This window comes from Rissa tridactyla, chromosome 21 (genome assembly GCF_028500815.1).
Source record: "Rissa tridactyla isolate bRisTri1 chromosome 21, bRisTri1.patW.cur.20221130, whole genome shotgun sequence".
In the NCBI taxonomy this organism is placed as follows: domain Eukaryota; kingdom Metazoa; phylum Chordata; class Aves; order Charadriiformes; family Laridae; genus Rissa; species Rissa tridactyla.
The window spans coordinates 2,817,827-2,843,267 of NC_071486.1; the positions used below are offsets into that span (position 1 = coordinate 2,817,827).

The window sequence follows — 25,441 nt, forward strand, 5'->3', positions numbered from 1 at the left end:
CAGGGGCCGAGGGTCCACCGGAGGGTTGGGACCAGCTGGGTGGGACACTGCGGGGCCGGAGCCCTGGTCCCGCCTGGCTGCGGGGGGTGCTGGCACCCAGCGAGGGCACCAGGGCTTCTGCAGGGGCAGCTCACCCCAAATCCTCCCCAGGGAAGAGGGAAGGTGCCACGCAGCTGCCGGAGCAGGAGACGGTGGAGGCAGAAGGGCGCGTGGCGAGACCACGGCCCGTCGCCGGCAGTTCCTCTGCTGGGGGTGCATAAACCACAGCAAACCCCAGCTCTGGGGGGGACTGGCCCTGCCAGGCCAAGGGGAGAGGAGGGGACAAGCTGCCTGCCGTGGAGGCCCCGAGGTATGGCTGGATACTGCCACAGTATTCAACTTTTAAGGGTGCCTGGAGATCCCACGACATTCACGGGGGCATTTATCATGTTGCTCAGGTCATTTTTTTAAAAGCGTAATTACGTCCTGCCTGTAAGTACCCCTCCTGACGCCGCTCGGATGTGCACTGCCTTGTCCCTCCATCCACGCCCCATCCCGTCTTCCCTTCTCTCTCCAGCTGCCCCCATGTACCCTCACCACCACCAGAGGGACACCGTGTTTGCTGACCCCCCCTTCCCCCAGCTCACAACACAATTGTCAAACACACGTCCTCCTGGACATCACCAAAGAGATGCCCCCGCTCCCTTTCCAAGGCCGGATGGTACATGAGCCCAAATGACTTCTCCAAAGGTTTGCATCCATTTTTACAAATTCTTTATTTGCAAAACTTGGGAGACCACACTCAAAAAGCATTTCCTTCAGCCATGCAGGAAGAACTCTCCTGCAGCACCAAGATTTTCCCTCTTTGCAGTTCATCGTTCCATACGAATTCTCAGATTTTTACACCACGCAGCTTAAAGACGTTGGTTATTAAAAAAACGCCTCAACATAAAGCATTACCATCTTGTTATCATTAGGTTTCAGAGCCAACAGTGTCAATGCAATTAGGTACAGCTCATTAACATCCTGCCTGCACGCTCTGGGTAAGGACACTTCCAACAAGAGGTCTACCACCTCCTTCACAGTCCAGAACACAGACCGCTCAGTGATTTATTCCAAACACAAGTAAATTCGGTTCCCATTTCTGGAGTAAATCTGATAGTAAAGATTTAGGGGGCAGAGTTAAATAAAATTTTGTATCAAAATTGTAGTGAAAAGACTATAACACCTGGATTAAATGCGCAGATGAATGACCTGACCCAACACAACCCTCATTTCTTCCTTTTGCCTAACCTTCTGCACATCCCCAAGACCGTTCTGCTGGGCTGCGGGTCCCAGCTACGCTCCGCGGCTGGTGCGGGGGATCGATAACAAGCCAAGGTTTGGCCAAGACATTTGTTAGAGCCCCTGGGTCCCACCCAGCAACTTACCAGGAAGCGGACATCATCAAAGCCGTTCAAAAGCAGCTTACTCTCGTATTGCTGCAGGCCAATGGACTCCAGCCACTCCCCGACACTCTGCTCCAGCATCCGCGAACCTGACGAGAGAGGAATCGGCAGACGCTTGAAAAGGGAAAAACCGTTAAGGCGGTAGCAGCGGCACTCTGAGGAAGACAGATGGCATTGCCACATCATAGTCATTACCATAAAGAAACTCAAAAAATTATGCTCAGAGTACAACAAATCAGCTGGCAGACAATTCCTCTTGTGTGCACAGACCATGGACAACAAGCTTCCAGCGCCTCCGTGGGCTCCGGGTTTAATTTGTACCCCAGTTAACGCTCAGAAAAAGAAACACCTTGCCCGGGCAAAGTGTTTAGAAGCGCTCCTGGGACCGTGACATCTCATGCACTGCTTGCAGGGCGCAGGCGAGTTTCTTGCCAGGCAAACACAGGAAGCCCAACCCCGTGGGGATGCAGATGATCCTTGGCTCGTCTGGAGGGGGCGGGAGGAGGGCAGCAAACTCTGCCCTGAGGCATTCCCAGCCGGTCCCGGGTGCGAGGGAGGGGAGCGGAGCCGCTCAGAGCCACACAGAGCTGCGCGGGTCCTCTGGTCCGTGCAACGTCAGATGCCCGAGCCGGCAGAGCGGAAGAGCGGAGAGGGCCGGGCGCATCGGAGGCACAAAGCAGCTAGAGAGAAAATACATCTTCATGCAGCCCAGACACAAAACAGACACGGCGGACGGTCAGAAAAGCAGCAGAAGCCAGGCTAGAGCAGCTGTCCGCAGGAAGACATGCAAGACAAAGAAAGCACACAAACTGCAGCAGAAGGAAAGAAGGGCTTATACTTTTTTTCCCCAAGCAGTCCTGAAAGAGGCAAACCATGGTAAGGGCTTTTTCCTCTCCGTTACGGTGTTAAGAGGAGCAGAGGTGTGAGAGACCCCGAGTGTGAGTCCGAGAGTCCTGGCACTGTCATTTTACCACCTATCCGGACGCACGGCATTGCAGCACGCTGCTCGGAGCGGGCTGGCGGCTCTTGGAGACTAACTACACCGGGTGGCAGCAAGGGAGACAGAGGAATCGGTAGGGTTTTCACCCAGTGCGTCCAGTCCTGCCAGGTGTTTGGTGCTCGCTTGCGTTTGCCCTTCCTTCATTTTCTTCAGCTGCCGCATCCCAGCCCCTCGCTCAGACAGGGAGCAGCTCTGGAGGAGGAGGCATTTCAGTTCCTCGCCTCCAAACCACCTCAAAACAAAAAGAACCCCAAAGCAAGCACACCCTCTGCTCCTCCTGCAGCAGCTCAAGTCCGAGACATGCCCTGGCACCTCCTCTCAGCCTCTGAGAAACGAGATTCTTCCCAACACCCTACGGAAGCCTTGCAGACGAGCTCTCCCTTCCCTCAGCCCTGGGAAGAGTCCAGTGACTTGTTACTCTCCTCTAGAAAAGCTCGAAACCTTAAATATGACCAAAAAAAGTTCAGAGATCTCCTTTTCATTGGGGAATTTGCTACGCAAGACGGGCAGAATTTTTCAGGCTTCTCAGCGCATCTGTTTCAAGGGTACAAATAAAAAGGTGATCAGGAAAACCAGGTTTGCTTTCTTTGAACCTTCAGGTCAGCTGAAGCTGTGTGGCACCTTCCAAGCCATCCTTCCCCCCACCCCCGCCCGCTGCAATGGCTGCACAAGGCAGAGCTCACGCTGGAAATTCTTGGGGTGAGGGATCCGGCCGCTCTGGTCTGCAGGAGAGCTCCTCTGCCGGGCAAGCCGCGCTCCGGAGAGCTGCCCAGTCTTTTCCAGTGCACGCTGCAGCACGAGAAACGCAGAGAGCACAAAAGGTTTCCTTCTCCCTCCCCTGACACAGCCCGCGCAGAAGGTCAGCATCTAAACCTGGAATTTATGCACCAAGCTCCCGCGCTCGCCCCGGGGTCTCCAGCCTTCCCTTCTCCATCCTTCCCTGCATCCTTGCTGCTCCGCTGGCCGCCGTGTCCCCTCACCGAGCCGTGGCGCGTCCCTGCCGAGCGCCGCAGCAGCGGGCTTTGTCTGAAGGCAGCCAGCTCCAGGCTCGCCGTTCCACTCGCAGTCCTGTCTCCTCTCGCATCGCCTGTCCCTCCCTTCTCCTCATCCTCTTACCCCTCCCAGCTCCTCCATCCGCGTACGGCAGCGAGCAGCCTTCCCCGCAGAAGCTGCGGGAGCGGGGAGGGAGACGGCAGCTTTGTAACTCTCCAGTGGAAATTACCGACTTCTCAATATTTACTCGATGATGGACTACACGGCTTGGGTTTTCAAATAAAAAAAAAAAAATGACGTTACAGGTCTGCTTTGACAGTTCCAAGTGATTTGTGGCTGGCTCAGAATTAATTTATCGAGAGAGAGGTGAGGAGGCTGCTTGCTGCCTACTACAGCATTTCTGGAAGCAGCCGGGGTATTGGCAGGGGGAATGAAACCACAGCAGTTCCTTCCTCTGAGCTCCTGAATTTCGTTTTTTAAGAAATTATTTACTCTACTCAGCCTTTTGTACGCTCGTAAGTGTATTTCTGCTTTTAAAGGGGAAACCTACAGTGACACCAAGTGCAGGTTTTCTGGTTTTAAAACCGCTTCAAATCAAGACAAAATGAAGGGGGGCGGGTGGGTATTGGAGGGAGGGGAACGGAGAGGTTTCACTTTAAAAAGAAAAAGAGGAGAACAGATGCCCCCAAACATCCCAGACTGAAAAGAAGGAAGTCCAAAATACACTGAATATTTGGATGTTACAAGGATGAAACAGGAGCAAATCCCAGTCCCTGTGCCCCCCAGCAAGAGCCTGATCTCAACTTCTGATTAAAACAAACTCCTAATTCTCAGCTCCGGCCTTCTCCTCATGCTCCACGTTTTAGGAATCCTACCTTTAAAAGGTCTGCAGAGGGGAAATAGTCAATAGAGTGTAGTTAGAAATAATCAGACTATTTAAAAGTTGCAAAAAAAAAAAAAAAAAAAGGCAAGCCAAGCAATTCAGTTCCTCTTGCAAGACATTTCTCAAGTCAGCCAGCATGCTTCAAGGAAAACAGGAAAGGGAGAGGGGACCAGGGCTCGGAAAGGTCCTTCTGCAAGTTATTGTTTCAATAATGACCTTCAGTGCAAAGTCTGAGTCTGTCCGGAGGAAGAAATAAGTAGGTGGGTCACGTCGGACAAAAAGCATCCCCCTGTTTGTTCATGGAAACTGATAACGGTTTAACGTGACCTGGGGTGGCCTGAGGACACAGGCCCAAGCTTCACTGGGAAGGAAAAACTGCAAGTGGTGATGAAACTGCTGTCCCCGCACAAAGCCAGCACGCATGGCAACCAAGTCAGGCAGCTATTGCCCCAGCTGGCGACCATCATCAGCTGAGAGTCCTTAAATCCACTGAGGGGGGGCTATAAACTCCGGCAGCGCATTAGGCGAGATGGATGGGTGAGGAGAATGTGGTCGTTAATGCTATCCGATGCCAGAAATACAGCCAGCTTCCGACTTTACTGGAACCAAGATCAATTAGCCAAATGCAGATTGCTAACAAATTCCTCCCTCTTTCGTCAAGTAAAACGCCGAGCACATTCCTCGCGTCTCAAGACAACTCAGGGTGAACTCGCAGCCCCAAACGCACCCCCTGCAGATGCCTCCTGCCCGCAACCAAGCTGATGTACTGAGCAGAGCCCACTCATCTCCTTGCTTCTGGGGAGAGAAACGCTGCCCTGACCCATCGCCAGAACCCAGCCAGCACCACACAGGTCTCTTGTCCAAAGGCAGGAGCGAGATGAGAGGCTGTGGTGCTGTGGGGTTGAGTTTCTGCTGCCAAAACCTGGGCTCCCCGACCCCTCCGACCCACGTCTGGAAAGGAGAGATGGTCAGAGGTGGGTCGCTGGAGCTAAAGAAACGCGGGACTGCAAAACACGCATGCAAAGAGGCACAGAGTGAATACAAACCTCTGTCCCCGTGCCAAAAGAAAACCCTTTTAAGCTAAAGGTTAGGTGGGAATCTGGTATCCTTTAGGAGATTCCTTAATTCCCCAACCTCCGAAAAGCACCTACCAACACAGACCAGTGACAGACTTCTCCTTTCCTCCCGCTTATCCCACCCCACCCTCGGGAAATGCATTTGGAAGATTTTATTACAGGCTCTACCAGGAAATGAGAGGGTCAAACCTGTTGGCCGAGAAACAGATTCCAGCTCCAAATTCTATAAAGATGCCAGAATTTATCTAATCACCTTATCATCCACGGGCCTCCGAAGTTTAATGCGCTCATCCATCACACCGTGGCAAGGCACAGAAGTTAGGTTTTACCCTGTTTTACGGGGGAAAGCTTGATGGTGCAGAAAGCAGCTATTTGCCCAGATTGGTATGGGAGGTGTGGGGCACGGCAGGGACCCAAACCCAAGCGTCTCAGAGCCCGGGCTTGTTCCAGCCTGACTCCAGGGGTCCCTGCTCTCCCGAGTCACAAGGCACTTGTATGCAATAACTGCATAAATAGACTGCAAATGTACTCATCTCCGCAGTAACTGCCAAGGAGGACATTCTACCTTTCCAAATTAACAATTCCAGACACCAAACCAGTCAGGAGCACCAACATCCTCAAAGCTCACCCGTTTCTGAGGATGTGTGAGCGTTCGGGAAGTTCCCCGCAGCTCCCTGCACGTTTGCGATATGACCTGAAGCGTTAAAACAGCCAAGTCCGGAGGAGCAAAAGCTAAAAACGCTGCTAGAAAAACAAAGACGTGAGGGTGCCCGCAGCCCAGGCCAGCCTTTGTCCTCGCCCCAAGGGGCTGGGAGAGCGCTGCCCGCTCTCTGGCTCCCGCCCTTATTGGAAAAGGAGAAACAGGGACTACGTACAGCAGCTCATCTGCGTATGAGGGATCCCAAACCAAGCGTAACGCAGCACAGCCCGCAGGAAAACACATGGCTGAAGGACAAGGCAGCTCCCGGGGCCGCCTGCTCCCAGGGATGGGTGTCCATTTTGCTGAAAACTCCCCGCACAACGGCGGCTTTCGCTGAAGTGCTGGCTCCTCCTCTCCCCTCCATGTTAGACCTCTTCACTAACCATATCGATCCATCACAGGCGCCGCTACAGCTACGGACTGGCTCGGGGAGGGGAGGGCTCGTCACAAAGCAAGATGCTAAACCAAAACCCACACGCTATTTCGCATCCCTCTGCAAAGGCATTTGACCCTGGAAAACCGAAGTCCTAATCAGTATGGAGCATCTAGGGCAGGCACAGGTTAAACTCCCACGGGCATGGTGGATTCCTCCTCACCAAAGCAAAAACCCAAGCGACAAATGGGCAGGAGATAAGCTTTATTATGGCACGCGTGAGCCGCGTGTGCGGGTACCTATTAGCATCTCATCAAGGGGAGACGCTGCCCGCCCGGCGCAGTTCAGAGGCAGCAGTTCAGAGGTGAAGGATTTAAAAGGACAGAATCCCTGGCGGTGGCAGCTCTCCAGCATCCTCCATGACGCTGCAGTAACGGCAAACACATTCACTCTCCAGTTCTGCTTTTGTCTCTGCTCCTGATTTAGAGGCAGAGAAGAGAAATTCATGCTTAATGAAGCACCTGTCCTGCAAGCAGCCTGGTTTAGTGGATATCAATACCCAGACGAAGGCTCGGAAAAAGCCCAGCATCACCCACGTTGGGGCACGTGGCAGATTAACCACGTCCAAAGAGCACGGCCACCGGACACCCGTGCTGACCCGCAGCTGGCATCACCCCAGTCCTGCTCCCAGCACAGCCGCTGCCCCAGCAGAAGTGGCTGGGGAGGACGATCCTCCCCCCCTGAGAAATCCAAGAGGCATCGGAGAAAGCCGTGTCCCTGAACAGGTGGGAATGTTCCTGACTATTGCAATGGTGGCACTCGGTCACCCAGGGAGCATCCCAGAGGACAGCACTGCCACGGCTGAGCTGGTCCCCCCGGCAGAAAGCGTTTCCTACGACAACAATTCCAAGATGTAGATTTTCTAAAACCCTTGAGCGGTACGTGGTATCTAGGCACCTTCAGTCCCCCGATAGCAGAGTTCATCAGCATCCATTTCATCAAGCTCTGCGCTCCTGTCTCACTCCAAACAGCTCCCTTTCAAAAGGCACCATTAAAGCCAAGCAATTATCTCCTCCTTTGATGGCCAGCGGGCTCCGAGGACCCACGGCTCTGCCAGCAGCAGGGAGGACAGGTCCCTTAAACTGCTGCTTTCCCGAGCAAAGCTGCATCCCACGAAGGGAAGAATTAAAATAAACCTCCCGAGCAGCTCAGAAATGCTGAAGCACTGAAACAGTTGGTTGGGAAAGGGGTAGGTTATTTCCCTGCTGTGCCAACAGCACGGAGACACACCTGGGGATGTTTGCACCGGTATCAAACCCTCCTTCCTCTATTAATTCCCCCTCCCCTCCAAAGGGGGCACAAAAACAGAAGAAAAAAAGCTGGTAAAATGACAAAAGGAGCCTGCAGAGCCAAGGCAGGAGCAGCGAAGGAAGGTTTTTTAACTGAGACTTGGTTCCCTCTGCTGCTCCAGTCCGGATCCCGAGCACAAACTCGGCACGGGGTTCGCTATTCCCTGCGCCTCATCCAGCTCCACTTACAACATCTATGGAAACGCGGAGTGTTTTAACCCAGGATCGTGTCCCGCCGTTCTGATGCTGCATTGCGGAGACAAGAGTTAGAATAGTTGCAAACATGGCCGGAGGAGGCCATTGCTCTGTTTGAGCAAAATCAATGCACTAAGTGACACTACGATTCCGTCTTCTTCATCTTGTTTTACAGAAATTACAAAAAGCAACGAAATCATGCGCAACTAATTCATCTCACACTATTTATGAAGTTTTACTATAAAATTAACAAAACTACATACTTCAAGGCCACAGAAGTATGTAGGCGAAATATAGAGAAAAAAGAAATTGTGATGATTTGAAGCAACGATAGGGCATATAGAGTTTTACTGGTGGAAACTTGGAGAAGAAATGTTAAAATATTCTGGCAAAAAAACATTCTATGGGCTAGTTTTGCCGGAAAAAAAAATCATCACTGCAAAATCATCACTGCGACACTCCAGCTACTCCGGCCGGTTTGTTTTAGAGGCTGGGTGGCAGAAACCGCACTTTAGACCTTATTCTAACGCAACCAGACTCAAAACTGGTCCTTTGTAAGCTCCAATTAAGACAAACTGCCGGAGCAGGACCCTTCGCCCTGTGCAGGCTTTGCTCATGCGTTCCTGGTCCCCAAGAAACGTTTCTTAATCTGTGACATACAAAGAGACTCCAAAGGACACCTCCTCGCACAACTGACCCCACCATCAGCCGGACGCCACCTCTGAGCCCCCAATTTCCAGAGGAAAACCGGCCCCTCCATGGCAGTTTTATTCCCAGTTTATTTCCAACCGTGCCCAGCAGTGAACGTGCAGCCGGGATGGGTGAATTTGCCGCAGAGATAACACGGATAATTTGATATCTTGGCCACAGCCCCCCTGATGTACAACTCTCAGTAGAAAATCCCCGCCCCATCCTCCCAGAGCTGAAAGGGTTTTGAGAGCCTTAAAGAACAAAATACCAGAGTGTGGAGGGCTCCGGAGAGGTTCTACTCGTTTCCAAAGGGACAGCCCCACACTTGCATAACCAAAAAAAAGCCAGAAAAAAGAGCATCTTGCTCCTGCATTATGTATTTGAAACAAATGCAAGATTGTTGGGGGAATTGTGAGAGCAGCCAGCGGACAAATACGCAGCGGCTCGGGTTCAGACCGACCGCGTACAGAAAATTTTGTTGCCATCCTCCAGAGAAGAACAGAAACTTGAGACAAACATATTCTGAAAGGCTGGAGAGAACTGCAAGCAATCAGTTCGAGTTTCTCAGAGCCCATGGCGAGAACAACAGTAATTGCAGGAGCCAGGATGAGTAGAAGTTTCTGTCCCTGGGATACTGCCTGGACTCCTCACACCATCTTTCAGCTCTAAATTATTTTTTTTTTCACGTGTCCAGGAAACCCGATCTTCCTCCTACACACTGAGAACAGACTAGTTATGAAGTCTGAAGCATGAGAACACCGTGGTTATTGGGCTGTGGGAGCAGAGGCAGCGAGCCAGGCGTTCCGGAGCTGATTTTACTGCCCCAAGCTTGGAGAAGAGCACAAGAAGCATCCCAGACCCCGCACACGAGGCAGCAACTCTCCTCTCCGCCTAGAGGGAAGGACTGTAAGGAGTCACTTCAGGTATTGGAAGGCACCAATAAAAAACTCCACGATTCTCGGCAATAAGCCTTTGTTTAAAGCTATTCAAAGATGCAAAACATCATCTCGAAATTTGCTGTATCCTAAATGGTAATACTAAGCCCCAATATTCATAAATGGGCAGTTTCAACAAGAAACAAGACCCCCCCCCGCACACACCCACTGCTGTCACTGCGTGAGTATTAACCAACATTAATAATAAGCAACATTAACAACAATCTTTCCCATCAGGCTGGGGGTCCAGTGCTCCTCATCCAGCTCCTTTCCCCCCCTCAAAACCTGCTGGAAGGGGCGGACACCTGCACTATATCAAATTAAATTAATCTACCTAGGGGAGTATTGAATTCAAATTGCTGGTATTGAGCATTACGCTGGGAAGCGGAGGTCTGTTCCTGCTGTGCCAGAGCCTTCCCTTCCCTACTGGGAGCCAGGGCAGGTTCAAGAGCTCTGCAGGCAGGAGCCACCACCTTCTTTTTGTACAGACGGACACACACGAGCCGGGTACGGTACCTGAGATCCTCTGCTGCTCCTGGGAAAAGTCGATGCCTTCGCCGATGGAACTCATGATTTTCTCAATCTGAAAATAATAATAATAAAAAAATAAAGGTATAAAAAAAATGACATGCTGCGTTCTTCATAAAGCCTGAGGAAAAGGTAAAGGCAGCCCCGGGATTTCACCCGCCACGTGGCTGCCGAAGAAATCCAGGGAAGGATGTTAAGATACCCAGAAAAGGTACCCTTAACACCTTGCCTGGAAACGTCTTCATAAGGATGGATGACTCAGGAGGGGTGGGGAGAGGCTGGGACTTCAGAGAGCCTTCCCTTCCACAACTTGCCAGTGCCTGAAAATTAACAGCTCCCACAAACCCATCCCTCTGGAGCACAAATATTCGGGAGAAGGAAAGGAACCCCGAACTCCTCAGCTCAGCCTGTACAAACATGCAGCCCCACCTCCACCAGCAGCAAAGCCGGAGAAATGCAGCTCACTAACTCTTTCGCAGCATGGAAAGGAAACTCGGCGTCACCTCCGGCTGGGTTCTGTTGGGTATTTTTGGTTTGGTTTGTTGGTTTTTGGTTTTAAACCATCACATTTCCCAACGCTGCACAGGGACGCTGTGCTCCTCACCACTTCCACCGACAGCAGCGATGCTCAGAAAGAGTTTGAAAATAGCTCAAGTTTGCAAAAGCGACACCATCGCGGGGGCAAATGCCTTAACTACCCAGGAGAGGGAGCTAAAGACAATTTCATCCCCCGATTTAAGCGAGTCGCAGTCAATAGCTCAAGGCAAACCTCATGCAATTAAGGAAAAAAAGGTAAAAACTACTGCCTGAGAGGGTGTCTTTTCAAGTCCGCTTAAAAGTCGCATATAAATCACTGCGTTTGCCACCAAAAAAAAAAAAAAATACAAATTGTAATTTTCATACAACCTACAGGATACTTTCTTAAATGAGAATAGAAACTTTTCAAAAACGGTCCCCGAGCAGAATTTGTAAGCCGAGGCTTTCTAATGCAGTGCTGCAGAGGGAAAACTGACAGCGACGACCACCAGGTTAATTCTGTTAAGACAAAAGACCTGACAAATTGCACCTCAATTAGTCAATTCACAATTTTCAATACTCTAAAGCGCTAACGCCCGCTATTTTCCAAAGAGCGATGAGACACATAAGAGGCTCAGGTCTGGTTGCTTACCCCAGTCTTCAACCTATAACCGAGCAGAAAATTAAAAATAAAATAAAATAAAGCAAGAAGAGCCCCCAGTGAGAGATTCCTGAAGAGAAAATCTCCCAAGAAAATATTCCTTTGAGGCACTTCAGAGCGGCTGCTGCTGAATGCAAAGCCGACTGGCAACGGAGAGTGGGGGGAAAATAAACTTTGAATCTTACAGAACTTTTTTTTTTTTTTCCGGTCTTTTAAGGCTAGATTTGGGGAAGGGACGGAGTCCAAGTTTTCCTGGACCTCATCCCCAGCCGCTTTGCTGTGCCTGCGTCCCAGCGCAATGCTTCGCTTGGTGCAGCTGTACGAGCTCCCCAGAGTGTCCGGCTGGCGAGTGGGGGCTCCTGGAAACACTGTGGGGAGCCGGGAGCTCGACTTCCGAGCAACATCAATGGCGGTTTGAAGCTGAACTCCACTAGGGAGGGCTTGGTTTTGGTGAAACAAAAAAAAAAAAAAAAAACCCCAGACAGTTTTAAAAGGCTCCTGCCAAGTCCGATCTCCAGTGAAGCCCTTCCTGTCTGCGGGGAGCAGGCGGGCATGCACTTGGAGCATTACATCTCACCAGGGAGAAGGCATCCATGCGATCTATAGGAGAGTCATTAAAGGATGCGGATCCTCTGCTCCTAAAAAACCATGATGATGAGCACTTCTACTGGGCTTGAAATATAGCAAATGCTAGTTTACTGGGAACTTTGAAGACCAGCCTGAAAAAACAAGAATTCAAACATGGAAGAATTCCAGACTGGTCAGGGTTGTAAGGGACCTCTGAGGATCAACCAGTCCCACCCCCTGCCAGAGCAGGGTCACCCAGAGCAGGTGGCACAGGAACGCGTCCAGGCGGGTTTGGGATGTCTCCAGAGACGGAGACTCCCCCACCGCTCTGGGCAGCCTGTGCCAGGGCTCTGCCACCCTCAAAGAAGTTTTTCCTTATGTTCAGATGGAATTTCCCATGTTCCAGTTTGTGCCCGTTGCCCCTTGTCCTGTCCCCGGGCTCCACTGAGAAGAGTTTGGCCCCATCCTCTTGCCCCCCGCCCGTTGGCTATTGCTGAGCGTTGCTGAGATCCCCCCTCAGCCTGCTCTTCTCCAGTGAACAGCCCCAGGGCTCTCAGCCTTTCCTCAGCACAGAGATCTCCAGTCCCCTGAGCACCTCCGTAGCCTCCCCTGGACCCCCTCCAGCAGTTCCCCGTCCTTCTGGAACCGGGGAGCCCAAACTGCACCCAGTGCTCCAGCTGTGGCCTCACCAGGGCAGAGGGGGAGGATGACCTCCCTTGAAAAGGGAGTGAAGAAAAGTGTGTCCTAAAAAGTGATTTCAGTTAAAGGAAGGGTGGTGATGCTGGACACGTACGTCCTGCCGTCGGCACCCTGCCCCGCAGTACATGAGGCAAAACCAGTCATCGCTCTCCTGCCCACGCACCCCACCGGAGCTGGGCTGGGACCTTTGCTGAAACACCTGGGAGACACCTGAGCCCAGCACCGGGCTCTCCATCGGGGCCGGGCAGGTCTCGAACGAAGGCCAGACACCATCAAACGCCGAGCCAAGGGTTAACAGAGTCATACCGGGGTGGGAGGATGAGAGCCCAGGTCCCTTGTTTCACAGGGGGGTAAAAATGACAAAGAATTGCTGTAATAACCTGGGACACAAAAGCTTTTACTTCCCGAACACAAGTCACTCAAACTGTAATCAAAACCTGCCAGCCAGCTGTACAAGAAATGGGATTGTGAGTTTTAAGCTCAAGTTTAAAAAGATGTACTAAAAAAAAAAAAAAAAAAGATGAGGCTATGAAAAAGGCAAAAAATATCGCGATTCCAAGTGGACAGAGGCAGCCTGTAAACGCCAAAAATCGAAACACAGACAGGGGTGGTTCATTTTGCAGCTGCTCACGTCACCAAGCTGTTGCTTCAGATAAAAATTACACGGCCAGTCATCGTGTCATCTGATCTTGCTATTTAGACTCACTGTGGCTGAATAAGGAAGCCCCAGAAATACGGCTCGGAGAACTGCAAGAAAAAGTTGGGGTTTTTTTTGTCAGCCAACCTAAGGCTCTTGTGTAAATCAGCAGCTCTGCAGTATCAGCAAGAGAAGTGTGGGATCAGCTAAACTGGAACCAGTTAAGAGGAAAAAACTGAATTTAAAGTCTGCCTCGCGATGCTGAGCTTTCCTTCGACCCCAATTATGCCTTTTAACTGTTTCCCTCCGTCGGAGGCGTTTGTGGCAGCCACCTTCGCTCCGTCAGCCCCGCTCCCCTCCACGGGCTCGGTTTTAAAGGGCTTCTCCATTTCTCAGCAGTTGTGATGGAGCCTGAAGGACACGCGAGTGACGCGGCAGCTTCTGCTCGAGGCTGCAGCCGATGCGAAATAACTGAAAAGTATCAATTGCTCACGTTTCTCAGCAGAGGTTACTGACTGGAACCCAGAGGTAACTTAGCTCTCACAATGCACGTTTCTGCCAGTCACCATTTTGGCAAGAACCGCCTGGTTTTATCTGCTTTGGCCCCTCCGAAGCAGCAAACGCTCCCCAGCAAAGCCTTAAAATTTCCCGGTGCCCTCATGTATCACCAGTACATAAAGGCCATGCAAGACTGGAGGGAAACAGAGGGATAGTGCAAAATATGTCTCAAGTAAGACCAAGGGCTTTGGTGCTGACTGTTCTGTCCAGTTCCACAGGCACCGAACCTGAGCTGGGACAGGATTTTTTGGATATTGCCACATCCCCGCGGGCTCGCTGCAGAATTTGGGTCTTGAGGTCAATTCAGTTCAAGTTCCAGCAGTTTAAGGGCATTTAAGCTTTGAAGATTTATGTCAATTAGCTTCATTACAAGGTATATTTCTAAGCTGGAGCCACTCTTCTACCTACTGTCTGGGATCTTTATCTAAAAGACGTTGAATTCAGCAGATCTGGAAGCCCGGGAGGTTCTTTAGGCTCACGGAGCAAGAACCGCTTGGTTCCAGAGCAGCTTTTCCTATAACCAGTCACCGAGGGGGGGAAGAATAGATGGGGAGGGAGGGCAGGGAGGAGGAAAGCGTGTTTGTTCGAGCAGCCCCAGCTCCCCGACTGTCTCCCAGCAACAGAGGCAAAGCTTTGCAGGTCTCTTACGCGGTGCCGGGACCCGGCTCTGCCGAGGTGCGGGATCTGCCGCCGGCGCTGCTGGGGAAGGCAAAGAGCACAAGAGCATGTTTCCGTGGCAGGTTCAAACCCCAACGTTTGCAGCCCCTCTTTGGGCAGAACCTCTGAACACTCTCTGGCAAGAGCCAGGTAAGTTCCCTCCCATCAGATGCTCATTACAAAAATAATCCCATTTATTGCCCCAGCATTTTGCCCTCCCCCACCGCACTCCAGGTGTGGGTGCCCTCTTCCACCCTCACCCACTCGCAGCTTTGCTCTTTCACAACGCAGGATGAAGGATAAGAGAAAGTTTTAACTCGATTTTAAGGAAAGTAGGCTCCTCTGCTGTGTTTCTCGCTGGGAAGACGCAACGCCTGCTGCAGTACTATGGCCCTGGAAAGGACGTTGCGGGGTAAAAGGACCCTCCCCGTCATTTCACTTCCTTTAAATGTAGATAAGAGTTTTCTAAAAACAACTTCTCCCCAGGCGTGGAGGTAATGTGCCCATAAGCAGCAGATGGGAGGACAGCACGATGACAACCCGCTCCGCTCCCCGGGGACGGGATGAGTTCCCTGCCCAGGGCAGGTCCCCACCATCCGACACCCTGGAAAATTCCCTTCCTTCCCTGCATCCCTTCCCCAGAGCTGGATTCAAAGCGCGCATTAACTCTGGGTGCCTGGCCAAGTTCACTTCTTTCCATCGCGCTGCCCTCCCCTAATACAAACGGGATTTGATGCTTTTCAGGTTCAGTCCCAGCACTGACAGCCCCGCGGTCAAAACACAGCGGCGAGGACTTGCAGGTGGCTCCTTCAGCACGAAGACACCCACGAACTTTTCCTCAAAAGCAGAGAACTGCCTTGTGCTATTTAAAAACCAAACGGCAATAAAATAATCACACGGCAAAGGATTTACCTTTCACAACCCAGCCTTTGCTAAACATCGCTGGGAGCTGGAGGAGGGCACGGTTACGCTCAGTCCAAACTGTATTAACAACGAACGCAAAGGGAAACAATCCTGCCCTCGGCTCTCCATGAAAAGAAGCCACTCTCCTAAATCATACACCAACTCAAACACCGGTTTATTGCTGCTCATCTTGATTTAACTCTTCAGAGGCTGCAAAGTTAAGAAGAGAGGGGAAGCGCACAAACCTAAAGAGGGAATGAAGGCTTTAAAGCATCCCCATCCTCCGCAACCGGTCCTCAGCTGCACTCTACGGCACGAAGACAGGGCTGGAAGAGAAGATACCTTGAAAATAGCCTACGCTACAGTTTTTTAGGCTGTTCTTTCCCAGTGGTTAATTATTAAAATACAAAAATATCATGTTTAAATATAGCGCTGCAGTTCAGACTTAGTTGTAGCCTGAACACTCAGTTCCGATTTGTTTTGGCTTAACCTGTTTTTTTCCACTGAAGCATCAAGCGCCTGTCCCTGAACAGGTTCTGGTGTGCGTTTGGGGTGGGCTTTTTTAGGTTTTGGGGTTTTTTATTTGTTGGTGGGGGGTTTTTTTGGTTTTCTGGTGGGAAGTGAGGTTTGGGGTGGGGTTTTGTTTTGTTTCTTTTTACGTCCACTGAAATAAAGCCACAAAATCCTTTTGCCTCCAACGTGAATACAATCATAGCTGTTATTCCTAATCTATAGGGGTAGCTGGCTCCACACTACAAGGATATTTTAGCCAATGAGGCCTGAAACCCTACCAAAAAACCAGACAAACTATGACAAAGTGGAAGACTTTGGGAGAAGGACAGGCGGCGAGGATGGGAGAACGCCCTTCAGCAAAGCCCAAGGCAAGGGGTGTGATGGGAAGGAGATGCAGAGTGGTTACCAGGACAGAAGCGCACCGATTTATTTTCACGTTTGCCTACGTTTTGTTGAAGAATAAAAATACCCCGGGAAAAAAAAGGAGCTGGGTGCGGCTGAGAGTCATCCCGGGGCTGGGGAAGTGGTAAAGTCTTCCATGCAGGCAGGCGGCCACGAAAACATAGCAACTGGCAATTTACTCCAAAACAGAACTTTATCTTAAAACAAACTATCCCGAGCGACGGAGTTCTGATTAATGGAGAAAGAGGTATTTGTTTGTAGAAGGCCAGCAAAAGCCAAGGCAGCTTGGAGGAGCCGCTGGGTGCTGAGGTTTGTTCTGCCGGCGAGACAGAGGATATTTCAACACCGGAGCCCTGCAAAGTTAATTCCCCACCTCACAGCACTCGTGGCAGAAGCATCTAATGGCTTTTGACACGAGCGGGATGCAGAATATCTCCTCTCCTCTGATACCACCCCTGCATGACCAGCAGGAGGCCCAGAGATGGACAGGTCCCACATCACCCGTGAAGACAGAGGTGCCAGGAGGGCATCGAAGCCTCCAGGGACCCTTCTCCTCCTCCTCGGACACGCATGGCCCCGCTCCGCTTCATTTCCACTCCCCTGCCCCGATGGATGTGAAGCCGTGGGGTCCATATTAATCCCTCCAGCTTCTCCTCCCCAGAGCCAACGCTGAAGTTTTTTGGAGCCAGCGAGTCCATTGCAAGAGACGGAGGATGATTAAACAAGTCCCGGGGTCTTTTATCACCAAAATAAAAGACAAACGATGCGAGGCTGTCTGCAGCAACTCATCTGCATGCAGAGAAACGAAGCTTCACTCAGAAAGCACAGAATCGAGCAGCACTCCACTAGCGTGACACTCGCCCAGGTTCGGGGGTGTCTTTATGCTACTGCAGCTTTCTGGAAGGGGCTCAGTAAAACCTCACCTACGGCTGAAAATCCCTTACATTTACCATCGGCATAAATGCAGTTTTGTGCTCAGTCTCCGCATGCAGCATCAGTGATTCCCAAGGACACAGCAAGGTTGTCCCGGGAGAAGAAAAGAATTAAATATATATATATATACACACACACACATATGCCAGCATTTGGATGAGCAGACATTGCCGAGAGCTGCAGCTCTCCCACCCCAGGCAGTTCCAAAGCAGGGTTTCCCCCTCCCTCCATCGTGGTCAGAGCGTCCAGCTGCTCCGGATCCGCACCGCTGCTCTGCAGCCCCACGTCCCCAGCATCCCACACCCCCAACCCAGCTCCAGGCTCTCAGGCCCACAACACAGCTCTGTTTTGAGTAAATCCACGCTTCCCCGCTTCGAAATGAAGGCGGCCAAACAGGAGGGGAGGTTGCCTACGTTAACCGGGAGGCTGGCAGTGTGCCTACAACACCAGGCTACGTTGGCCAACCTTTCCACGCGGCGCTCGCGTTCCAACACCTCCCTCACGCACACACAAACACGCACTCCTTCGCAGGGAGTTTATTTCTGAGAAGCCAAATACTACTATTAAAACCCAGATATGCCTTGATAGCCAAAGGAGAGCACCTTTGATGCTTTTATCCTGGAAAAAACCAGCCTTTAGAGTTAACTCGGGTGCACAGCAGAAAAACTCCAATGAAGTGTTTTTCCCCCTTAAATCACTATAACAACTTCAGACTTGTTAAATCAGGTATGAACAGAAGGAGATGTAACATATCGCTTATTTCTACTGCTCTGCGCAGGCTCCTCACCACTGCATCAGCCCCCGGTATCTGGAGCTACGTGTTATCATTAGGGATGTTTTCGCGTCGAAGGTGTGTCTGTGCACGTATGTACACGCACACACGTGGAACGACAGCACGTTGCCTTTGGGAACCAAAGCAGCAGAAAACAACTTATTTTTTTCCCCTTGGCGTGCTTTCTGTGGTTCAGCAGCTCGCCCAAAGGTGACAGCAGCATCCCCACCCCTGCGACACGGCGGGGACTGTCAGCTTGTGCCGTCCCCAGGAGCGTTAGGGGACAGTGAAATGGGGTTTCTCCTCACAACCTCTCCTGCCTGGTGCTTCTCACGCTTACCTTTCCTTGTGATGTGATTTCTGGTACCACACACCATCATAGAATGGTTCAGGTTGGAAGGGACCTCAAAGATCATCCCATTCCACCGCCTGCCCTGGGCAGGGACACCTCCCACCAGCCCAGGTTGCTCCAAGCCCCGTCCAACCTGGCCTTGAACCCCTCCAGGGATGGGGCAGCCACAGCTTCTCTGGGCAACCTGGGCCAGGGGCTCACTGCCCCCACAGCAAACAATTTCTTCCTAATATCCAATCTAAATCTCCCCTCTTTCAGTGTTAAAACCCTTCCCCCTCATCCCATGGCTCCCCTCCCTGCTCCAGAGTCCCTCCCCAGCTTTCCTGGAGCCCCTTTAGGGACTGGCAGGGGCTGGAAGGTCTCCCCGGAGCCTTCTCTTCTCCAGGCGGAACCCCCCCAGCTCTCTCAGCCTGTCCCACAGCAGAGGGGCTCCAGCCCTCGGATCATCTTCGTGGCCCTCCATCGCCCATCTCTTTCTAAGCTCATCGCAAGGAAAAACCCTGCGTGGGGTCAACCTCTGTGGCCCCTTCCCAAACCAGCAGCTCAAACCCACCAGTCCAGAAGCCTGATGGCAAGGAAGACAAGCTACAGCACATCTGACAGGGAAACAGAAGCACTGAGCAATGAAGTTATTCAGATAAAAGTCTGTAATTAAATAAAAAACACACAGAAACAAATGGCACACTATCTACCATACGTATGGTATTAGTGCGTTATAATGACACCCTGCAGCATAAGCATAATTAAGAATATCTCAGGATTCCCATTATAAATCCTTATTATTAAGGGGTTCATAACCTATTGTACAAACTCGCCTGGGGCTAGAGCTCGGCAGGCAAGAGAGCAGTTCCAGCAGCATATTTTATTCTTGAAAGCTACTTACAAAGTTGGGTTTAAAGGCTATCAGTATTTTAAATTTCTGCAATTCCAAGTAAGTGTCAAGGGTTAAGGACTTCATTCTTTCTAAGCTTCTACAACTGAGGGATGGGGCAGATCTGGTTTAAAATTATTTACAAAAGCAGACAAGCTGCTTCTACAGTTTAAAAACCCCTTTGAGTACAAACACCCCCAACGAGAAAGTGACCAGCCTCGTGGGATAGCTCTGAAACACAGGGGAGAAAAATAAGGGTGCATTAGGTCAACGGAGGATGCTGGGGATGCCCAAAACGCCTCCGTTTGATGCTTCCATTTCGCACCAACACCGCGGCACCAGACCCCAACTACAGCAAAGGTTAAGATCAGCCATGAGCGGTACGGTTGCCTGAAAAAAAATGATGATCCCTCCCGCACACAAAGCCCAACTCTCAACCTTCAACATCACGGCTGAAAATTCGTGTCGGGCAGTTTGGAGGCGACTCCAGCTGAACATGGGATGCTGCTGGCCGTTTCCAACTGTTTTATGGATTTTTTTCTAGTAAACAAGAGCAAGTTATTTTGGGGTTGCTGGGAGGAAAAAGAAAGTAGAGCTACTTAAGATTTAGGATTTTTTTTTTTTTTAATTGCTGACTTGTGAAATCATCTCTCGAGAGATGCAGCCGATGGTCCGGAGGGGAGGGACGAGATCAGCCCGAGCAAACGACTCCAGCAGCAATTGCACAACGGCGCTGAACACCAACACCCTGTACCAGAGCAACGGACTGAACGGAAAAACAGCTTTACCCAGCCCTTTTGAGCATCTCAAAATTAATAACAATTTGCACCCCAAGTCCTGTAAATGGCAATAATGGCCCTTTAGCTGACACTTCCACATTTTCCAGGCTTCTCCGTAATTGCACTGGCCCGGCTCCTCTTGCTTCTCATTTCAAGTTTAAGAAAGACATGGTGAAGACACCTCGGACAGCTTTCCCCAGCAGCCAGACCGAGATGAAGTCCATGATATTTGACGTGCCGCTCGGCGTTTATTAGCGGCATCTCATCTCTGAGCACTTGCTGCTCTCCCAGCCCAGGAAAATGAGGCACGGTGCGTGCCCAGGGTCTGATCGCGCCGCAGCTTCCCAAGCAGATTCACAATAATTGAGGTTTGAGGTGACAATAGCACAGATAACAATAGAGGGGCCGAAGCCAACACAAAGAAAAGGCAGCTTTTCTAAAAGCCAACACGACGCAGGCTCAAAACACCCCCGTGATTCGGGCACTCGCAGGCAGCGGGCAAGCCGAGGAGATGCTGCATGCAGGCGCTCATCTGGGAGACAATATAGCAGGTGCTGCTTTAACGAGCAATTAGGCCCTGCCTGCTTCCCTGTTTATCCTGCTGATGTAAGACACAAGTGACCCGAGGCATTTTCCCCAGAAAAGCCTTCAGTTAATTGATACCTGATATTACTAAATGATACTGCAACCCTGAAGGTGGGAGCAAGGCTGCTCAGACCCAGCTGGGATCCGTCCTCGGAGCAGAGGCATGGCTGGATCGCAGCATCCACCAGGATCTCCACCAGGAAAGGGATGGGGTTGCAAATATGAAGAACAGAAGGACCTGGGACAATACCTGCTGGCTCCTTAGCGCAAGCGTAGTCCTGGGAAATGTGGATCTGGGCCATGGATCTCATTTCTAGATTGGCGACAGCCCATAAACCACTTCTGGTTTAGTTTATGATGCTTGGGCTTACGCTCTCAACATCCCCGTCCCATAGAGCAGAAGCCTCATGTTTCATCGCTCAATATATTCTGCGTATACAAAAGATCCCAGCCTGTGTTATGGACTCGGCATACCACATACCAATCGCCTGGGAAATAGAATGTTCGATTTATTAATTCAAACCGAAACTACAAAAGCACATTTGGACACCTGAACTTCAGAGTTCCCCTTCTACGTCCTCCTCCGGCAGCTTGTGCTTTCCACATGCAATGCGAGGACTCACTAAATTTGTTATTTATTTCCAAGACATTCTGCAATGGTTCACTAGTGATAAAGGCGCACGCATTTTCCGGCTTCATACGGTCTCTGCAAAACTCATTTGGATCGGGATGAGGGACTGTTGCTTCACACCACACGCCAGTCGGGGTTTTGGTACAAATCCCAAAATTACAAATCTGAACACATACCAAAAGGAAAGGAACTTACAGTATAAACTTGTATTTCACAACCAGCGCGTGGTGGATCGGCAGTTTCAGAGCCCTCCGAATGTCAATGTCTTTTTGACAAACACCCAGCAAAATTCGACACTAACATGACACGAAAGACGGACAAATGCGACAACGCCTCCGCTCAAAACAGCGAAATGGCCAGACGCTGGTTATTTTGAACTCACAATAAATTTAAAAAAAAGGCCAAAACCTCTTAAAAATCTCAAATCGGTCTTCACAGCCACATTTTCGTACTCTCACACCCTAACACACAAAGCTGAGAACGATGTTCTGCTCTTGGGGCGAGGGTTGCCTCCAGCTCGCAGGATGCAACACAGCACGGTGAAGCCTCTTTGGAGGACTTAGACAGAGCTACAGAGATTATTTTTTTATTTTTTTTTTTAAATAAAAGCTTCCGAAGTGCTGGAAGGTGCAAAGTGGAAGAGAACATAATGAAAGACTGAATTTAGTAAGGACACTGAGACCGGACATTCCTGGGGAAAAAAAAAAAAAAAGAGTCCCAAAAACGCAGGCGATCACAAGATTGCTACGTAACCAAAATATCCGTCAGAGAACGTATAATTTACACAGAATAAAAAGCTTCTCATTCAGAAATACCGAGTTAATACACTTGAAAAGTTAACGGAAACACACGGCAGCGGCGGCCTGAAGCTGTTGTATTATTCTAGTGCCCACGGGCCCATTTAGAGCCACGTCCAGCCTGTAATTGGTGACCTATAAATAAGAGGAGAAAGAAGCGGTTGCGCGTTCAGAGGTGTGTGGAGGGCGTTTTCACAAATCCCCTCCAACGGCTGCACAAAAGGCTCCTTTCCCACACGGGGTGGCCAATAAACCGCTACGTCCCACTGTATTTTGCAAACCTGCCTCAGGGAAAAGCCACCCCGGATTCCTGCCTATCTCCGGATTAACGGAGATGATTCAAAGACCTGCCAAATATAAATCTTCTTATAGGTCCAAACAAGCAGTGAGGTTTAGACCTACGTGAATTAGCATTACATTTAATATTATTTACTATTATATGCATTAGTATTTACATTTGCCTTTCAGACCAGAACACCAACCAATTTTACCTACAAAACTGGCGAATTGTCTTTAAATTTGGCTTGGATTGGCTTCGCTTCATAATTTTAACAGGCTGGCCGTTCGCGACAGATACAAAGCAAACCTGTATCGCGAAGAGACAAAAGCTTTCACTTCACAAAAAGTTAATTAGGATGGAGGAAACCTCGCCATTGAGGGCAAAGGGAAAAGAGAATGGACGTGAGGGATGATGTAAGAACTCCTGACCTTAGCACAGGAAAAACAAGAGGAAATGTTGGGATCTGGAGATAATCAAATAATCAGCCCAGTAATTAAGCTGATTAAGATCCTGATGGACACGCTTGCTTAGAATAGCGGAAATCAGAACAAAAATACCGACCACATTAGTGCTTTTCCCCCTAAACAAAAAAAAAATTAATTATAAAATATTTCAAACAGGCAAAGGGAAAAGTGGAATGCGAGCTCAGAGACGAGGGGCACCGTGCTTCACCGCCAGGCTCTGCCTGGTCCCACGAGCCAAACCCAGGGCAAGCGAAGCACCAAGACTTAAACACCTGAACCAAAAGAACAGAAATCAAACATTTTAGGAAGTCCGGGCTGCTGGTAGGCTGGAAGGAGCCCTGTGACCCGCAGGACAGGGATGACCTTGGACCAGGCAAGTGCAAACGCCCGGGCTGGAGCCCACCCGCTGCAGGCAGCATCGATACCGAGAGGTTGAGTTTTCTCAACTGCTTTTCTCACTTGAAACCCCAGGATTTTGATCCACAGCGTGGGCCATACGGGAGCCGTTACCCGACAGGTAAAGCTGCGTGAGCTTGTCAGAACAAAAGCCACGGAGCTTTTTACAAGATGCAATTTCACTCTCCCCCTGTATGACAAGGGAAATACTTGCATTTTCCTTTGACAGCAGCTCGCAGCTCTGAATTTCAACTTCAGGGTGTTGTTTTTAAGGCAGTGGCAGGTTTTGCATGGAGAGCTTTCCTGAAAGTTTCACATTTCGATGCAAACGTTCTTAATCCTCAACTGTAAGCGTGTAATTAAGGCACTAATTCCACTAGGTACTCAAGCCCCACAGTGGTCCTGACAAGGTGAATGGAGCTCAAGTATTTAAAGCCACCCCACAGCAGCCCCAGCCTCTAACAAATTGCTCCCCAGCCCTCCAAAACCTGCGATGGGAGGCACAATAGATGTGCCGTTTGCTCCTGGCACCCATCCTTATGTGACATGAAGACCCCCAAAATGGGTGAGAAACAGGCAAAACACCACATCCACAGTTATGGCAAATGGGAGAGAATTCCTTCTGTGGCGACAGCGAAACATGGAGCACCGCTGCAGTTATTCACAGGAGATGATGGCTGTCCAGTGCCATAATTAGGTACAGAATATTAATTAATTCTTCAATTAATTCACTTGGGGGGAAAAAAAAAAATGCATCAAAGTCGTGGACTGTGCATCTCCTTTTGTTGTAAAAAAAGGTAAAGATGCATGTTTTATTCAGTTCCCTAAATGTCTTTTGAAATTGGTCTAATCTCCTCCTAAAAGAGCGAAAGACAGAACACAAAGCAACTACCTCATCTTGTGAAATCGATGCTGGAACCCCTGAGCCCAGCGTTCATTACAAATTCAGCATCGGAGCCACTTACTCGATAGCAGACAGCTGGAAGGGGAGAACTAAGGGATGTCAGGAGCCAGGTCTGAGGCTCATTCGCAGTAGCCTGCCTCATTCTTTGCCCCTGAAACACTTCCCGGCTCAGTTTTCTTACCGACACCTACGACCCAGAAGAGCCGCTAACTCCAACAGCGCCGTGCCTCAGCTCCAGACCTCTCTGCGCGGATGCAGATACGGGCTGGTGACGCCACATTGCCCAGATGCATCTCCTGGATCCTACAACCTACCAAGAATGACCACGCCACGATCCTCCAAAACACCCTCCCCTGGAGCGGGGGGGTCCTGGCCACACAGGTACGAAGGAGAAACGAACAACAGAGACAACTGCAGGAGCAGCAGCACATTGGGAACCTATTAGAAAGGCACTAAACCTAAATTCCTGAAGCCAAGACGCAGCCCAACACCCCTGCGTTTTGCCAAAGCCAAACGCCTTCCCTCTGCTTCCTCCTCTACAAACGGAGCCCATTTATCTGCTATTTGCATTTACAGGTTTTCACTCCATCGCCGCACTCGGTCCCGTGAGCAGCGAGGCTGCACAAGACGCAGCTTCCAAATACCCCCCGTAACACGGCTTTTCTCAACCCGACAGCGTCTAAGGGACACAGAGCATTTGTCACAGCCCGATTTCTTCTCAAGCAGCGCAATTTTTAGAGGACTATTTTACAACATCCTCCGGCCCAGCCATCATTCCTCTGCTGCTTCCCCCGGGAGATTACATCCCCGCTAATTACTCTCACTGTCAGGAAGCTGCTTCCCCAGCAGAGCTGTGGCAGCTCCGTGAATGATCGTGATCAAGTTTTACTTCGTCTCGGTCAGGCTCTTCTTCAGCACAGACACGCTGATCTATCAAATGGAGACAAAGACCTGGGAAAAAACCGCAACAGAAGCTGGGGCGGGAGGAGAAGGAACCATTTAACACCTGAACCTGGCTGAGAGTGATCAGACAGCATGGGCTTGGAATAAAGTGAAGTTGCTGCACACCCCTTAGCCTTTGTTAAACAGCTTACTCATTTTATATAATCATAAAACGGTTTGGATTGGAAGGGACCTTAAAGCCCAGCCAGTGCCACCCCCTGCCCTGGGCAGGGACACCTCCCACCAGCCCAGGTTGCTCCAAGCCCCGTCCAACCTGGCCTTGAACCCCTCCAGGGATGGGGCAGCCACGGCTTCTCTGGGCAACCTGGGCCAGGGGCTCACCACCCTCACAGCCAAGAATTCTGTCCTCAGATCTCATCTACATCTCCCCTATCTCAGTTTGAAGCCATTACCCCTTGTCCTATCCCTACATGCCCTTGTATTACACATGTATATGTTGCCTTTCATCCAAA

General features: G+C 50.5%; 1 protein-coding gene across 11 annotated transcripts in view; it reads right to left on the bottom strand.

The window, feature by feature from the left end:
• ANKS1A (ankyrin repeat and sterile alpha motif domain containing 1A) overlaps positions 1–25,441 on the bottom strand; it is a 112,760-nt gene that overhangs the window by 29,537 nt on the left and 57,782 nt on the right. For 10 of the 11 annotated variants that reach the window (XR_008463228.1, XR_008463227.1, XM_054181010.1 and 7 more), the window contains 2 exons: positions 10,138–10,204; positions 1,410–1,516 (listed from right to left, as the gene is read on the bottom strand). Coding sequence is in view for 9 of the 11 variants with exons in the window: in XM_054181010.1 (XP_054036985.1) it covers positions 1,410–1,516; positions 10,138–10,204 (174 nt within the window). In the remaining 2 variants the exon portion in view is untranslated. Of the gene's footprint in view, positions 1–1,409; positions 4,003–10,137; positions 10,205–25,441 lie in introns of those variants that run through there. The other variant, XM_054181012.1, reaches the window with a different exon arrangement.